This window comes from Aquarana catesbeiana, linkage group LG09 (genome assembly GCF_042186555.1).
Source record: "Aquarana catesbeiana isolate 2022-GZ linkage group LG09, ASM4218655v1, whole genome shotgun sequence".
Taxonomy (NCBI): domain Eukaryota; kingdom Metazoa; phylum Chordata; class Amphibia; order Anura; family Ranidae; genus Aquarana; species Aquarana catesbeiana.
This window is the reverse complement of record NC_133332.1, coordinates 255,408,039-255,427,284: the sequence shown is the minus strand read 5'-3', so window position 1 is coordinate 255,427,284 and position 19,246 is coordinate 255,408,039. Positions and strand designations below refer to the sequence as shown.

The window sequence follows — 19,246 nt, the reverse complement described above, 5'->3', positions numbered from 1 at the left end:
ACTGCCCTACTCACCCCCTGTACACTGCCCGACTGATCCCCTGTACACTGCCCTACTGATCCCCTGTACACTGCCCTACCGATCCCCTGTACACTGCCCGACTAATCCCCTGTACACTGCCCTACCAATCCCCTGTACACTGCCCTACTCACCCCCTGTACACTGCCCGACTGATCCTCTGTACACTGCCCTACTCACCCCCTGTACACTGCCCGACTGATCCCCTGTACACTGCCCTACCGATCCCCTGTACACTGCCCTACCGATCCCCTGTACACTGCCCTACCGATCCCCTGTACACTGCCCTACCGATCCCCTGTACACTGCCCTACCAATCCCCTGTACACTGCCGTACTCACCCCCTGTTCACTGCCCTATTCATCCCCTGTACACTGTCCTACTGATCCCCTGTACAATGCCCTACTCACCCCCTGTACACTGCCCGACTGATCCCCTGTACACTGCCCTACCGATCCCCTGTACACTGCCAGATTAATCCCCTGTACACTGCCCTACCAATCCCCTGTACACTGCCCTACCAATCCCCTGTACACTGCCCTACCAATCCCCTGTACACTGCCCTACCAATCCCCTGTACACTGCCCTACTCACCCCCTGTTCACTGCCCTATTCATCCCCTGTACACTGCCCTACTCACCCCCGGTACACTGCCCTACTCACCCCCTGTACACTGCCCTATTCATCCCCTGTACACTGCCCTACTCACCCCCTGTACACTGCCCTACTCACCTCCTGTACACTCCCCTACTCATCCTCTGTACACTGCCCTACTCACCCCCCTGTACACTGCCCTACTCACCCCCTGTACACTGCCCTACTCACCCCCTGTACACTGCCCGACTGATCCCCTGTACACTGCCCTACTCACCCCCTGTACACTGCCCGACTGATCCCCTGTACACTGCCCTACCGATCCCCTGTACACTGCCCTACCGATCCCCTGTACACTGCCCGACTAATCCCCTGTACACTGCCCTAACAATACCCTGTACACTGCCCTACTCACCCCCTGTTCACTGCCCTATTCATCCCCTGTACACTGTCCTACTGATCCCCTGTACAATGCCCTACTCACCCCCTGTACACTGCCCGACTGATCCCCTGTACACTGCCCTACCGATCCCCTGTACACTGCCAGATTAATCCCCTGTACACTGCCCTACCAATCCCCTGTACACTGCCCTACCAATCCCCTGTACACTGCCCTACCAATCCCCTGTACACTGCCCTACCAATCCCCTGTACACTGCCCTACTCACCCCCTGTTCACTGCCCTATTCATCCCCTGTACACTGCCCTACTCACCCCCGGTACACTGCCCTACTCACCCCCTGTACACTGCCCTATTCATCCCCTGTACACTGCCCTACTCACCCCCTGTACACTGCCCTACTCACCTCCTGTACACTCCCCTACTCATCCTCTGTACACTGCCCTACTCACCCCCCTGTACACTGCCCTACTCACCCCCTGTACACTGCCCTACTCACCCCCTGTACACTGCCCGACTGATCCCCTGTACACTGCCCTACTCACCCCCTGTACACTGCCCGACTGATCCCCTGTACACTGCCCTACCGATCCCCTGTACACTGCCCTACCGATCCCCTGTACACTGCCCGACTAATCCCCTGTACACTGCCCTAACAATACCCTGTACACTGCCCTACTCACCCCCTGTACACTGCCCGACTGATCCCCTGTACACTGCCCTACCGATCCCCTGTACACTGCCCTACCGATCCCCTGTACACTGCCCTACCGATCCCCTGTACACTGCCCTACTGATCCCCTGTACACTGCCCTAACAATCCCCTGTACACTGCCCTACTCACCCCCTGTACACTGCCCGACTGATCCCCTGTACACTGCCCTACCGATCCCCTGTACACTGCCCTACCGATCCCCTGTACACTGCCCTACCGATCCCCTGTACACTGCCGTACTCACCCCCTGTTCACTGCCCTATTCATCCCCTGTACACTGTCCTACTGATCCCCTGTACAATGCCCTACTCACCCCCTGTACACTGCCCGACTGATCCCCTGTACACTGCCCTACCGATCCCCTGTACACTGCCCTACCGATCCCCTGTACACTGCCCTACCGATCCCCTGTACACTGCCGTACTCACCCCCTGTTCACTGCCCTATTCATCCCCTGTACACTGTCCTACTGATCCCCTGTACAATGCCCTACTCACCCCCTGTACACTGCCCGACTGATCCCCTGTACACTGCCCTACCGATCCCCTGTACACTGCCAGATTAATCCCCTGTACACTGCCAGATTAATCCCCTGTACACTGCCCTACCAATCCCCTGTACACTGCCCTACCAATCCCCTGTACACTGCCCTACCAATCCCCTGTACACTGCCCTACCAATCCCCTGTACACTGCCCTACTCACCCCCTGTTCACTGCCCTATTCATTCCCTGTACACTGCCCTACTCACCCCCTGTACACTGCCCTACTCACCCCCTGTACACTGCCCTACTCATCCCCTGTACACTGCCCTATTCATCCCCTGTACACTGCCCTATTCATCCCCTGTACACTGCCCTACTCACCCCCTGTTCACTGTCCTATTCATCCCCTGTACACTGCCGTACTCACCCCCTGTACACTGCCGTACTCACCCCCTGTACACTGCCGTACTCACCCCCTGTACACTGCCGTACTCACCCCCTGTACACTGCCCTATTCATCCCCTGTACACTGCCGTACTCACCCCCTGTACACTGCCCTACTCACCTCCTGTATACTCCCCTACTCATCCCCTGTACACTGCCCTACTCACCCCCCTGTACACTGCCCTACTCACCCCCCGTACACTGCTCTACTCACCCCCTGTACACTGCCCTACTCACCCCCTGTACACTGCCCTACTCACCCCCTGTACACTGCCCTACTGATTCCTGTACATTCCCCTGCTGACATCCCATCCTTAGCCCTGCTGCCCCCTGTCCTCTGCCCTACAAGCTAATAACCTCAGTACACTGCTGTACAAACTTATCATCTGTCCTGCTGATACCCTGTACACTCCCCTGCTGACCCTACATCCAATGCCCCCCTAACATTTTTATACTGCACCCCCTCATCAGACAGGCTAGATTTAGCCCTGATATAAAGGCATTTTTTGTAGTTTTGAATAGAGTATACAAGGGTTCAAACCCTTCTCCAGTCATTATTTACTGTCTGTATCTCACTGGGGAGATTCCCCTTACCTGGAAAAGCAACAAGACATAAGAGGAAATCTCCCTTAAGTGAGGGGAATTCACATCCTAAAACGGTTGTCACCTTAACATTTGTCCCTATTGATTTACTGGCAGAATCACAAGGTGAAAGCAAAAGGGAAAAAAGCTAAAAATTATATTGCAGCCAACACAGCTAAGGCTTGGTTATAGTTTGCCCCAACCCCTGTCTCTGACGCAATTGCTGGACAGTGTGCTGTGCATATAAATGTGTTGAGTGAAGGAATTTTACATATGAAAGGAATTAATGCACTGAACACTATCATTACTGCATACAGCTAATGGAAATGTGTTTTTTTGCTCCTTTTTTAGTGAATATCTTTGAACTAACAGAGGTACCTACTAAAAAACAAAAAACAAAAAAAAACCATTTTATATATATATATATATATATATATATATATATATATATATATATATATATATATACATATATATATTAAAAAAACACTACCACTACTACTATGACTACTAATAATAAAACAAAATAATTAAAAAATAAAACATTCATAGACTCTAATTAATAAAAAATATCGAATTACGAAAATAAAACAGTGATTCATAAGTCCTAATTAATAATTAACGGAAAAAAACAATACTAATACTACAAATAATAAAAATTAAAAGTAATTCATAAGTCCTAATTCATAAGACTGAACATATTGAGGTAATTTTACAACAAACCAACTTCTAATTCATAAGCCCTAAATACTAAATAAATAAACAAACTAATAAACATACAACCAATAAAAGCAATTCATAAGTCCTAATTCATAGGACCTAACATATTAAGGTCTTTTTACAACAACCTGACTTCTGATTCTTAAGCGCTAATTATTAAAAAAATAAACAGTAAGAATAATACAAAAAATGAAAATAATTCATAAGGCCTAACTCATAAGACCTAACATATTAGGATCATTTAACAACAACCCAACTTCTGATATCATCCTACTCTGAGGTTTCAGGTTTCCATCATAGGTTGGTCAAAGTATATATAAGCCCAATCAATAATATTTGAGATAAGCTTTAACATGTGCATGTGATTTCAAAAGTCATTTTCAGTCAGCTTTAATTTTTAAAAAATCCTTCATGACTGTCTTGGTTTAGGTGCTTCCTGTTAAAGGGTGACCACACTGTCCTTGTCTCCAGTGCTGTATTTTGGCCCAGGCCTAGGGCGGCACTTTGTGGGTGGGGGTAGCAAAAGAGCCCCCCCCCCCCGCACGAAAAAAAACTTCTTCTCCCGCACGCAGGGTCACACAGCTGAATCCCGGAGCCCAGTGCCTCAACAAGTTTCAGCAAACAGCTATGGGTAACTGGGCAGACAGGGGTGTGCTAGCGTGGGCACCCAGGACATCTGCTGTCGCAATCGGCGATCGGCCTTTCCGAAGCAGCCGTCCCCTCTCTCCCCACTGACAGCCGCACACGCTCCTTGGCTCCAATGTTCCTGTATACATAGCTAGGAGGAGGAGGAGCCACAGAGGAGGGACACAACTTCAGTGAGAGAGCTGCGCTGCTGGTCTGAGGTCTGTGTACTGTATACTGTGTGCAGATAACAGATTGATGCACACATGAGATATCTGCCCCCCCCCATCACTCCATGTGTGCATCAATCTGTTATCTGCCCCCCCCCATCACATGGAGCGATGGTGGGGGCAGATATCAGATTGATGCACACATGGAGTGATGGGGTGGGGGCAGATATCAGATTGATGCACACATGGAGTGATGGGGGGGGGGAGATAACAGATCAATGCACGCATGGAGTGATGGGGGGGCAGATAACAGATCGATGCACACATGGAGTGATGGAGGGGCAGATAACAGATCAATGCACGCATGGAGTGATGGGGGGGGGGGAGATAACAGATCGATGCACACATGGAGTGATGCGGGGGGGAGATAACAGATCAATGCACGCATGGAGTGATGGGGGGGGCAGATAACAGATCGATGCACACATGGAGTAACGGGGGCAGATAACAGATCAATGCACACATGGAGTGATGGGGGGCAGATAACAGATCGATGCACACCTGGAGTAATGGGGGGGCAGATATCAGATTGATGGACACATGGAGTGATGGGGGACAGATAACAGATCGATGCACACATGGAGTAATGGGGGGGGCAGATATCAGATTGATGCACACATGGAGTGATGGGGGGGCAGATAACAGATTGATGGACACATGGAGTAATAGGGGGGGGCAGATATCAGATTGATGCACACATGGAGTGATGGGGGGGCAGATAACAGATTGATGGACACATGGAGTAATGGGGGGGGCAGATATCAGATTGATGGACAAATGGAGTGATGGGGGACAGATAACAGATCGATGCACACATGGAGTAATGGGGGGGGGGGGGCAGATATCAGATTGATGGACACATGAAGTGATGGGGGGCAGATAACAGACCAATGCACACATGGAGTGATGGGAGGAGAGGGGGTAAGGGGATATGTGCTGGGGGGTGCTTTGGGAGGGGTCAAGATATGTGCTAGCGGGGGGGTCTGAACCCCCCCCACACTAGCACATGTCCTCTGCCCTCCCAAAGCACCCCCCAGCACATATTCCTTTACCCCCCTCTCCCCCCAAATTAAAAGATGCTGCATTCCCTCCCCACGGCGTCTCTCGGTCCCCTCCCCATGGCGTCCCTTCCCCACGGCATCTCTCTGTCCCCTCCCCGTGGCATCCCGGTGTCCCTTCCCCACGACGTCCCTCTGTCCCCTCCCCACGGCGTCCCTCTGTCCCCTCCCCACAGCGTCCCTGTGTCCCCTCCCCGCAGCGTCCCTATGTCCCCTCCCCACTGCATCCCTCTGTCCTCATCCCATGAAGCTGACAGGGCGGGTCTTAAAAAGGAAGGGTGTGTGGTCTTGACAGGAAGGGGTGGGTCATATTTAAATTAGGGGGTGCATGCGTTTAGTCAGGCCTAGGGCAGCACAAAACCTAAATACACCACTGCTTGTCTCCCAGTTGCTTTCGGCGTCGTCACCTTGCCACATGTGCTTCTAATAAAGACCACAAGTGGCCAGTTTAATGCACATGTAGTGCTGGTAGATTTTCCAATCTACCGCTTATGTGTAAATTTAGTGGGTCATTTGTGCTGTACATAGTTCGGATTTAATTTTCTGTTAGATTAGCCTCTGTTCCAGTTTGGCTGTGTTGCGTGCAGTTCCACATTCTGCCTGTGGGTGTCGTTGTTACCATGGGTCAGTGTTGGAAAGCAAAAAGCTAAAGTATATGAGTGCTCTTCTGTCCCGTAGACAACTCGGCGGAGGTGGTGGTCGGGGTTGCATTCTGGGAGAGAGTATTTATGGGACAGACGCCATGTTTCTTGGAGCTTTACCTCGTGGCCCTCCTGGCCTAGAGGCATGTGTCAGTGAGTTCTACCTCACAGCCTTCCAGCCTGGAGGGTTGCGTTGCGGCAGCCGTGCGGGTAGACCCAGAAGCCTGTCTGGGGCCTGCTATCGCTGGGATGGTCCTGTGCTGTCTGTCCTGCAGGAAGAAGCCGGACAATTGGGAAGATCCAGGGGAGGACCCATCTTGGAAGGGACCATGCAAGGCTGGTCTTAAAGCGGGGTTCCACCCAAATTTTGAACAATATCTGTATGTATTCTCTTCCTTGCCTAGATGCTGACATGCCGTTTAAAAAAATGTAAATCGCCGTAATTACCTTTTATTTTTCTATTCTTCTTTGCACTTCCTGGTTCTCCTCCCGTGGGAGTAGGTGTGTTTCTAGCCTCTCCCAGACTCCTGGGAGCTAGTCTCAGGCTTCCCAGGATGCCACTGAGCATGTGCGGGAATGAGCGGTGAATGCTGGGACCACAGCATTCACCACATCCAGGAAATAAATGCTTGTGGGCTTCAAATGCCCACAATGAAGATGGAAACCGCCTGCAGTGAATAATATAAGTTATTCTTTCCGACGAAATCTGACACAGGCGGACATATTACACACAATATGTGAGTATGTAATGCTGAGAAGAAAAGTTTGTGAATGAACTAAAAAAAAAAAAAACGATAGATAGGTGGACCCCCGCTTTAAGTAGGGCCTGGTGACTCGATTGGAGGACACATCTTAAACTAATCTACCGCACAAGTACTGCCGGGTTGGCTTAAAGGTTCTGGTACTGTGTTTGCTGTTCATCGAAAAAACTACTACATCCTGTGGCAGAGGATCGTACAATTTTGTTTCACTCAAGTCTGTTGTAGAGACTTTTTGTTCATGCTGCGTTGCGGCTGCTAGGTTAGTGAGAGAGACATGTCCGGGCGGGCAAAGATTTTATCCTGAATGGAGGATACATTCATCCTTGAGATTTCAATTCCTTCATGCTACACCAACAAAAAGGTATTTGAACTTCCCTGCAACTCTTCTTCTACCTCTTTCCTGCTACTTCTTCCAGTTCTCTCCCATTAAAGCATTGGAAAAGTACTAAAGTGACTATTGCCTATATTATCTGAAGACGAGCTCAACGGGGACCCTAGACCCGGAGTTGGTGAAACCACAGGTAAAAAGGTGACGGAAACAGCCCGCTTTAAATCAGCAGCTCCACCGTGAGTTAGTGCTACGCACATTACACAGGCAAGGTCCACTGTTGTCACCATAGGGAAACCCACCCTGAGAAATGCCATACAGTCTTCACTGTAGTGCATGCAGGCAGAGGCTGCAGGAGGTCAGCAGCACTGAGATGTAACAAAAGGGATGAAAAAAGGTATTTTACACATTGGAAAAATATCACAATTGTTTATGATACACAGTGCATTAGCAAATGAAAGTATGGGTTTACATCAACTTTAAAGGTGGTTTTGGAATTTTTAACAATTCATTAAGTCAAGCGGCACAAGAAAAACACTGAAAAACACAAAAAAGCTGCAAAGCGTGCTGAAATCAGTGTGCTGCTAATGAGAGTACTTAAATCTCTCAGCAGGAGGGGGATTGAATAGCCAGTGTAGCCCCACACTGAATGTGTAAGTAGATGGCAGCAGGGTTGACCGCTTGGCTGTAAAGATTTCACTTATTTGTATGTTCCAGACAATTTGCATATTGTACATTTGCATTGGTCCTTGCCCAAGGAGCTTACAATCTATGGTCCCTATCTCACTTGCATACAATGATCTGAATGAACAGATGCAGCAGCGCACACTGGAAATCTATGAGAACATCTAAAGGGATGCTGGGGAGGCTTGCCTCCATACATTTTCAGCAATCAGGACTGACAAAAATAACAGCTCGGTATGAAAAAAGTAAAGCATTCGAATTAGCTAGTGAATGCAGAAATGCCCCCATTGGTCGGTGAGTGGTGGAGACCAACGTCACCATCCAGCGCACTATGAGAGCCAAGATGCAGGAGCAAGCTCAAGAGTCCTGACTTCAAGGCAGATGGAAGAAGACAAAAGAACTTACCCCCTGGCAAAGGATTTATTCCCACTGCGAACTGGGGGAGAACATTTTCCGTTAGCACAGAACACATTCACTGGACTTCAGAGTTTTTAGGAAGTTTTTGGCTTCAGTGGAAAAATCATATCTTGCTACTGCTCTGGAGAACTAGAAGACATTGCAAAGGGATTATCATGGGGCAGCCAATCACCCCCTAGGAAAGTTTTGAACACCTGGACAGGGGAACTTTTGAAATACAACAGTAGGCGGAATTATCTGATGCCCTAATGCATTAAAATGACGAGGCACATGTGGTTCTCCCTACCGTACGTCTCTAAGCCCTTCAGGAGGACCGATGTGGTAAACTCCTCTGACATTTTCTCTGCCTTTTACGGCTTTCCTAACATCTCATCCCTCTTCAACGGGGACATAAACATTGATGATATTGGGGACTTTGAGAATAATACAAAGTACGAAGCTGAGTCACAGAGCTCGACAGTGAAAGCCCTATTGATAGTCGCCTACTCTGTGATCATTGTCATCTCTCTCTTTGGGAATATTCTGGTTTGTCATGTCGTCATAAAGAACAAGAGAATTCAGTCAGCAACCAGCTTTTTCATTGTCAACTTGGCAGTGGCAGATATAATGATTACCCTTCTCAACACCCCCTTCACCCTGGTAAGGTACCTAAAATAGAAATGGTTACTCTTCTTAATACCCCCTTCGCCCTGGTAAGGTATCTAAAATAGAAATTGTTACTCTTCTTACTACCCTCTTCAACCCGGTAAGGTACGCAATGTAAAGATAACTCTTCCTAACACCCCCTTTACCCTTGTAGGGTACTTGATGTAGAGGTGATTACTTTTCCTAACACCTTCTTCACTTTGTAAAGTTTCTGATGTAGAGATAACTACTCTTCTCAACCTTTTAAGGTACCCGATTTAGAGACGATTACCCTTCTCAACAACCCTTTCACCCTGGTAAGGTACCCGATATAGAAAGGTTTACCCTCTCAACACCCCCTTCGCCTTAGCAAACTACCTGAGGTAGAGATGAATACTCTTCTTAACACCCTCTTTACCCTTGTAGCGTACCCAATGTACAATATAATTGAGAATGATAAGATAGCTACTTTTTTCAACACTCCCTTTAACCTTTTAAGGTACATTATTTAGAGATGATTACCCTTAATTAACACCTCCTTTAACCTGGTAAGGTACCTGATATAGAAATGATTACCCTTTTGAACATCCCTTTCACCCTGGCAAAGTACCTGAGGTAGAGATCATTTTCTTAACCCTCTTCACCTGGGAAGGTTCCTGTAGAGATAAAAGTCCTCACCCAGGTAAGGTACCTAATTCAGAGATGATTACTCTTCTCAACACCCCCTTCACCCACGTAAGGTACCTGATGTAGATGTGTGACAAAACTCTTCCTCACAACCCCCCTCACCCTGGTAAGGTACCTGATGGAGAGGTGATCACGCTTCCTCACACCCCCCCTCACCCTTGTAGGGTACCCATTGAAGAGACGATTACTTCTCTTAACACCCTCTTCACCCTGTAAGATTCCTAAGGTAGAGATACTCTTCTCAACACCCCCTCCCCCTTTGTAAGGCACCTGATTTAGAGATGGTCACCCTTTTCAACACACCCTTCACCCTAGTAAGACACCTAGAGAAATGATTATCATTCTGAACCCCCCTTCATCCTGGTAAGATACCTAATAGAGAAATGATTATCCTTTTCAACACCCCCTTCACCCTGGCAAAGTACCTGAGGTAGAGATGAAAACTCCTCTCAAATTCCCCTTTAATTTGATAAGGTACCCATTGTAGAGATGATTATTCTCTTCACCTAGTAAGGTACCTGATGTAGAGGTGATTATTCTACCCAACACCCCCTCACACTGGTAAAGTACCCAATGTAGTAATTCTAACCCTTCTCAACATTCCTTTTACCCTGGTAAGGCACCCAATGTAGAGATGATTATTCTACCCAACACCCCTTCACCCTGGTAAGGTTCCCGAGGTAGAAATGATAAACCAGAACATTCTCTTCACTTGGTAAGGTATTCAGTGTAGAGATAATTACTCTTCCCAACACCCCTTCACCCTGGTAAGGTTCCCGAGGTAGAAATGATAAACCAGAACATTCTCTTCACTTGGTAAGGTATTCAGTGTAGAGATAATTACTCTTCCCAATACCCCTTCACCCTGGTGGGATACCGAATGCAAAGATGATCACTCATCCTAACACCCCCTTATTCCTGATAAGTTACCTGATGTAGAGATGATTACGCTTCTCGTCCCCCCTTCAGAGATGATTACTGTTCTTAACACCCCTTCACCCTTGTAAGGTACCCAGTGTAGAGTTAATTATTCATCCCAATATCCCTTCACCATGGTAAAATACCCAATGTAGAGATGATTACTTATCCTAACACCCCCTTCATCCTGATCAGTTACCTGATGTAGGGATAATTACTCATCTCATTACCCCTTTCACCGTGGTAAGGTATCTGATGGAGGGATTAATTAGTCATCTCAATACCCCTTTCACCCTGGTAAAGGATTTGATGGAGGGATAATTACCCTTCTCAAACCTCTTTACCCTGGCGAGGTACAAGAACCACTGCACGCATTTACAGGATGTTATAGTACAAGTCCCTATTATTAGCAACTCATTAGAGCGTGAAAGGCTCAATACACAAACCTAATACACCAGAATATTACAATTGCTTAACAAGAATGAATGATTTACCTTTGTTCAAGTATAAAATATGACATATATGACATTGTCTGTCATCAGTAATCATGTGACATTTACTGGTTATTTGTGCCCTCCTTACCCCTATAACATAATTATATTACCTGTTGATCTGTTCTCCAAAAATGTGAGACTCAGTCTTTTCTAAAGAAAATTTGTGGTCAGGATCCTAATGTTCAAAAAATTGCATATTCTTAACAATGCAGTGAGCTTTACAACACGCACGTACTGACCTCTGTAGCTGAAGGCACTTCAACACAACTCATCCTCAAAGTTCACAGCTGAAGAACTAAAGTTTTTTTCAAGTTGGTCCTTTAGCATCTCAGCTGACCCTGCTCCCCCCCTCCCAGAAGTGAGTCAGAGGCTCAGCTCATCTTCCTCCTTTCCCCCAGCAGTGAATCACCAGCTCAGTTCCCTATGCTCCACCTCCTAGATCTGACTCAGCAACTCAGCTCTCCTCTTCCAGCAGTCACTCAGCAGCTCAGCACCCCCTTCTCCCCCAACAGTAGCTCAGCAGCTCAGCTCACCCTGCTCCCCACTCCCAATGGTGATTTAGAAGCTCAGCTTCCTGTTTTAGCTGTGGCTCAGAAGCTTAGCTCCTACTCCCAGCATTGAAAAACCAGCTCAGCTCTCCACTTCCAGCAGCGATTAAGTAGCTAAGTTGAACCTGCTCCCCCAGCAGTAGCTCAATAGCTCAGCGCCGGCACGAGGTCATCTAGAGCCCAGGGCGAAGATGCCAAATTGCACCCACCTTCCCCAAGATGTACGATCAAGTGTCAGCAAAGCCCCCCCCCCCAAAAAAAATCGAGCACTAATCTGCGTGTTTACCCTCTAAGCACAAATCCCACCTTACTCCCAGTACAAATCTACCCCCCTACCGAGATTCCCCCTCCTAGCACAAATCTTTGCCTCCCCCCATCCTCCCCAGCTCAAATCTTCTCTCTTCGCATATGCCCCCAGCACAAATTCACCAGCCCCCACCCAAAAAAAACCCCCAAAAAACTTTCCACTCCTAGCACAAATCCTCCACCCCTCAAATTTCCCCTCCGAGCACAAACCCCCCCCCCACTCCAAATCCCATCCTCCAAGCACAAATCCCCCCCCCCCCAATTTCCCTACTAGCAAAAAAATACCCCCCAAAAAAAACTCCAATCCTAGCGCAAACCCCCCCCCACCATATTACCTATTTTAGCACAAACCCCCTAAATCCCACATCCTAGCACAAGTCCTCTTCACCCACCCCCCCTCCTAATGCACCTCCTAGAACCCTTCTTACCCTGCCACAACCCCCCCTCCAAATTCACCCTCCCAAGCTCCTTGTGGTGCCCCCCCCTCTCACATGATACCACGGTCCCCAGGGCAGCCGCCCCTCCTGCCCACCCCTTGTTCCGCCCCTGGCTCAGCTCACCCTGCTCCCTTATGCCCAATGGTGATTTAGAAGCTCAGCTTCCCCTTTCAGCTGTAATTCCACAGCTTAGCTCCCACTCCAAACAGTGACTCAGCAGCTCACCCAGTCCTCTTTCCTCCCAGCATTCACTTCACAGCTCATTTAGCTATCCCCTCCCTGTAGTGACTTATCAGCTCAGCTCCCGCCCCTCCCAGCAGTGACCCAGTAGCTCAACTCCCCCCTCCCAGCAGTGACTCAGTAGGTCAGTTCCCCTCTTCCAGCAGTGCTTCAGTAGCTCAGCTCCCCTCTCCCAGCAGTGACTCACTAGCTCAGTTCCCCTCTTCCAGCAGTGCTTCAGTAGCTCAGCTCCCCTCTCCCAGCAGTGACTCACTAGCTCAGCTCCCTTCTGCCAGCAGTGACTCAGTAGCTCAGCTCCCCTCTCCCAGCAGTGACTCAGTAGCTCAGCTCCCCTCTGCCAGCAGTCACTCAGTAGCTCAGCTCCCCTCTCCCAGCAGTGACACAGCTAACTTCCTTTCCCAGAAGTGTATCAGCAGTTTAAATACCCCCCACAATTGTTGTGTGTGGTCATTTTTATGTTTTATTGTACTTACTTGCTTGAAAATGACCTAAGCCTCCCCCCCCTTACTTTTACCTTCCTTATTGATTTCCAAGCAAAATATTGCCAAAATGTCCTCAATTACATCAAAAATGTTGTAAAAACAAAAACAGTATTTATCATTTCAATTCTTTTTACTAGCTCCCCTCTTTTTCATTTAAGGCTTTATTCACATCTGAACCGCAAAATGGCGCGATTCTCAAAATGGCATAACAATGAGCACTCTAATCGTGGTGTGATTATGGCGTGATAAATCGCGCTGCAATCGCGGCAAATTCGCAATGCGCAAAGCTTGGCTCTCATAAAAGGAGCATGAGCTTCTTTTGGATGACAGAGTTGCGGTTTGCGGCGATCGGGGTGCCGTTAAGAAGGCATTGCAAATGCATCCTGCGCTTTGTCGCAATTCCTAGGTGTGAATGGAGCCTAAGAGGGGATATCAATTATCTTTTTAATTTTTTTTCTTGTCAATTTTGTTTATTGAATTTCACTAATTAACATACATAGGTACAATTGATAAGTAACATATATAGATACAATTGATGGTATCGAACTTAAGTTCCAGTATTATTTTAAGATATTTTAACTTCACCGATACAGGTAAAAATCTGACATCTCACAAAAAATATGTTTTATATTAGGGCTGTTACTGATTAAAATTTTCGTGTGAAATTAATCGATTTTTTTTTAATCAAATCGACTAATTTCGATTAATTAATAATTATTAGGCACGGCAAGGCTGCGATTATGGGCACGGTGAGGCTGCGATTATGAGCACGGTGAGGCTGCGATTATGGGCACGGTAAGTCTGAGATTATGGGCACGGCGAGACTACATTATTGGCATGGTGAGGCTGCGATTATGGGCACGGTACGGCTGAGATTATGGGCACGGTGAGGCTGAGTTTATGACATGTGACGTCCTAGCCATGCCCCGCTATGTCCAGCTTCGGCCGTTGCCATAACAACGGTGCTAAATCAACTAAAAGTAGTTGGATCCAACTACTTTTAGCTGATTTAGCACCGTTGTTATGGCAATGGCCGAAGCGGGGCATGGCTAGGACGTCACATGTCATAAACTCAGCCTCACCGTGCCCATAATCTCAGCCGTACCGTGCCCATAATCGCAGCCTCACCGTGCCCATAATCGCAGCCTTACTATGCCAATAATGTAGTCTCACCGTGCCCATAATCTCAGACTTACCGTGCCCATAATCGCAGCCTCACCGTGCTCATAATCGCAGCCTCACCGTGCCCATAATCGCAGCCTTGCCGTGCCTATAATGGCAGCCTCACCATGCCCATAATGCAGTCTCACTGTGCCCATAATTGCAGCCTCGCTGTGCCTATAATGGCAGCCTCACTGTGCCCATAATCGCAGCCTCACCGTGCCCATAATCGCAGCCTTGCCATGCCTATAATGGCAGCCTCACCGTGCCCATAATCGCAGCCTCACTATAGTCAGTCCCTGTTACACAGTCTGCCGGCATCTCCCGCTGTGTGTCTGGGTGCTGAGTGTGAAAACTTTGGCCGCGCTGTGAGAAAAGTCCCGCCCTCCTCCTAAATCATCTCGTGTGATAGACAGAATTGATAGATTTGTGTTGTGTATTGGAACAATATAACATTTGTATGTTGATATTCAGGGAAATAAAGAAATAAGAAATCCGCTACCAACTTTGTGTATAAAGCAAATTAAAAAAGGGAGAAGAGGATAAGGAGGAAAGTTAGAAAAGGCAAAAAGAGAGAAGAAGAAAGAACTCAAAGATAGTGGGGATCCCCGGGGTATCATATGGTGGTAGTCATATACTATGAACCCATAGAATAGAGGTATGAAGTAGAATTACCAAGGCCTTAGTAGGGAGGTGTCAAAGAAAAAAAAGTGAGTCACCCAAGGCCTCCATATTTTTTCAAAGTTGTATATTTTGTCACGGAATATGGCTTCTGTTTTGGAACGCATCAATGCTTGGTTTATTCTATTCTTAAGCCTCATACACATGATTGGATTTTATGCAGACAAAGCATCAGTCTTGTCCTAAGGGCGTTGACCATGAACTTGTCTTGCATACAAATGGCACACAATTGTCGGCCAACAAACACGAACGTAGTGACATACTATGTGGCTTTTCAGCTCTTTAGCGCCACCCTTTGAGCACCTTCTGCTAATGTTGTGTTTGGTGAGCATTGATTCCGAGCATGCGTGTTTGTACTTTGGACTTTTGTCTGACGGACTTGTGTACACACGATCGGAAAAATCTGACAACAGACCATTGTCCGCGGAAAATTTATAAGCCTGGCATCCAACATTTGTCTGCGGAAAATCCGACATTTGTCCTATGGAGCGTACAAACGGTCGGATTTTAGGCCAACAGTCTGTCAACACACAATTCCCATCGGAAAATCCGATCGTGTGTACGAGGCTTTAGTTTCAGAAATCATTAAGTATGAGGATTTCCAAGCTTTGGCAATTGTTTTCGCGGCTGTGTTTATCTGTAATAGGAGTTTGAATTGGATGTAGGAGATAGTGGCCGGTTTTATGTTTAGAGGTGCAATTGTAGGATCAGGATTGATAGAGATCTCAAATAGTGTTGATATCGTGAGAAAAACATCTTTCCAATAATTTTTTGCAGCCGGGCAGCACCATGTATGAAAATGTGATCCTAGTTCACCACAGCCACGAAAACAAAATGGAGAATAATGGGGAACAAATTTCGCAATTCTGACAGGGACCAAATACCAGTGTTTGAGTACCTTATAGTTTGTCTCTAAGGCAGTAATATTTTGTGAAGACTATTTTGTTATGGCCCATATTTTATCCCAATCAGTTGCTTCCAACTGAAATCCAAGGTCCTTCTCCCATTTTGCTACATATGATGGTGGTTCCATATTAGGTAAAGTAATAAGATGGTTGGGGATTATTGTTATAAGTCCCTTTGAATGGAGATCACGTTTGCATATACTTTCAAAACGCGTACATTTATCTAGATTACTTTTTCCTTGTATATAGGGCATAAAGAATTTTTGAATCTGTAGATGACGAAAAAGTTCAGAATGAGGGAGCTTGTAACTTTCACCTAATTCAGGAAATGTTTTAAAATGAGGTAGATGATGAGAACTCACAGAGTTGCGTTAGATTAGAGGAGATCCATTCTTTATAAGATTTGGGAAATAAACATGCCGGATAGAAAAGTGGGTTTCTGATAAACGATAATAGAGGTACATGGGGCGATTGTAACTCATTTAAATTTATCCCAGATAGCCGCTGTATGTTTAGTTATAACATTTTCGATATTTTTACGGTCAGAGGGGTTGGATCATATTAGGTCTGTTATGGAAAATGGGTCACAATCTATTGATTCTAGCGCTACCCAAATCAGAGTTTCATGTGTTGAATGGCATTTAGGTATATGTGCTATTTGAGCTGCATGGTAATATGTGGTAAAATTAGCAAACCCTAGTCCACCTTTAAGTTTGGGAAGGTAAGAGTATGTTTGGGTAAACAAGGTTTCAAAGAACCACAAAGGAAAGCTAATCCTTTACGTTGTAGCAGTGGCGTCGCTAGGGGGTGGCTTTTGGGGCTATAGCCCCGAATCTGGGGTCCATAGCCCCGAGTCTCTGCTGCGGTCCCCAAGGGGAGGCTCTCTGGGGACCCTAATGTAAGGGGGGCTCTCTGGGGACCCTGATTTAAGGGGGAGGCTCTTTGGGGACCCTGATGCAAGGGGGAGGCTCTTTGGGGACCCTGATGCAAGGGGGAGGCTCTCTGGGGATACACATACACACATACACATATATTACTGTATATACATGTGTATGCCCACCCAAGCGTATGACTTTCTTTACTACGCTGCTATGGGCTCTAGCCCCAGATCTTTTGTAGACCTAGCAACGCCCCTGCGTTGTCGTATACGAGGTAACGAGCAAACGAGGTTTCAAAGAACCCAAACTAAAGCTAATGCTTTACGTTGTAGTAAACGAGGTAACGAGTAAACGAGGTTTCAAAGAACCCAAACTAAAGCTAATGCTTTACGTTGTAGTAAACGAGGTAACAAGTAAACAAGGTTTCAAAGAACCCCAAATGAAAGCTAATGCTTTACGTTGTATACGAGGTAACGAGTAAACAAGGTTTCAAAGAACCCCAAACGAAAGCTAATGCTTTACGTTGTAGTAGCCTGAGAAAATATGCTGGGACAGGGATAGGTAAGACTCGAAAAAAAGATATAAGATTTTGGGTAATATAGTCATCTTTATTACGTTACCTTTACCTATCCATGATATTGGTAAAGAGGACCATTGTTTAGGGAAATTGGAGGTTTGCCGCAATATTCAGGGAAATTAGCAGCGAAAAGATCAGAAAGATTGGGGGCAAGGTTAATTCCTAAAAAAGGGAGGCGCGAGGTGGACCAGGAGAAAGGGAGGGATGTTTGCGCTTGTTGTAAAATATGAGAAGGTAAGGAAATATTTAAGGCTGTAGATTTTTGAGAGTTAGTTAGACCACCAGAAATGTGGGCGAAATGATCAAGTTTGTTTATAAGGTTAGGAGCAGAGATATGGGGGAATGACATAAAAATTAAGATATCGTCAGCAAATAGGCAGCGTTTGTGCTTGTGACCAGCTAAATCTAGACCTTTGATCCATTGCTACACCCCCCCCCCCCTTCCATCAGCTATTTAAAGGATCTCACTCCCCTCTGGAGGGTTGAGCCCACATTTGGGCATATTATTACCCCCCTGGGGGTAGTCAGTAGTAAGATTAGACACAGAATACAGATTATACCCGCTCCCTGTCAGCCCCCCTTGGTGAGTAGCCGGGGGAATGATCATAGATGTACATTGATCGTCCTAATATATACTCATAGCATGCATGGGTCTTGATAATAGTTGTAGCTAATGTGCTGCCTGGAATGTGATGTATTGCACCGTGTAATAAAATGCCTTAAATCCCATCTAGTAGACTGACTACAGTGGAAATGTAATGTGACAGCTGCTGTCTTTTACACACTGGAACCAGGCGGTGACAACACCTATAATACAGTTACAGTACAGAGGTGATCTGTCACAGCACCTCTAATAACATGCTATAGAACAAGTCATCTGTCCTAATGTCCTTCAAAAAGTGCTGCATGGGGAGATATAAATAAGTGCTTCATTATTTTTACAGCACCATGGACAGCAATGCCGCCACAGCTCCTAGACCATTTCGATCTTATTTTTCATGCACCTGTACTATCCAGATGTTGATGGATTATTGAAATCTGCTATAAACCCCAACTGATTGCGTTTATTTTGCTCTGTGCATTATGTATCATAAGCCATTGCCATATAAAAAATCCTGCTTTCATTTATTTTTCTTTTTTACAAATGTTAGTGCTGCTGATTTTCTGCAGCCTCTTTGCAGCCACCACCGGTCTACATGCCCTCCAGCGATGGCCGAATGGCATTTTCTGATAACAGCTGGCTATGCTGATGTGTTGTGTGTCAAAATGGCCACTTGTTGTCGTTGGGTGACAAAGCCAACAGAATATTGGCATGCAATAAAAAGGGGATTCACTCCAGAGATAAAGCAATAATTCTCCCACTCTACAAGACTCTGATCTGGCCACATCTTGAGTATGCCGCTCAGTTCTGGGCACCAGTCCTCAGGAAGGATGTACTGGAAGTGGAGAGAGTCCAGAGAAGGGCAACAAAGCTAATTAAGGGAATAGAGGACCTCAGCTATGGGGAAAGACCACAAGCATTGAACTTACTTTCTCTGGAGAAGAGACGCTTGAGAGGGGATATGATATCATTGTACAAATATCGTACTGTGGTGACCCTAGCGTTTG

The 19,246-nt window shown here is 46.7% G+C and overlaps 1 protein-coding gene across 1 annotated transcript in view; it reads left to right on the top strand.

Moving 5' to 3' along the window:
* Positions 1-8,232: 8,232 nt before the first annotated feature.
* Positions 8,233-19,246, top strand: part of LOC141108535 (G-protein coupled receptor 83-like) — a 100,256-nt gene continuing 89,242 nt past the window's right edge. The window contains exon 1 of the mRNA XM_073600217.1: positions 8,233-9,339. Within this exon, the coding sequence (XP_073456318.1) occupies positions 8,959-9,339 (381 nt within the window). The 5' untranslated portion in view covers positions 8,233-8,958. The remainder of the gene's footprint in view (positions 9,340-19,246) is intronic.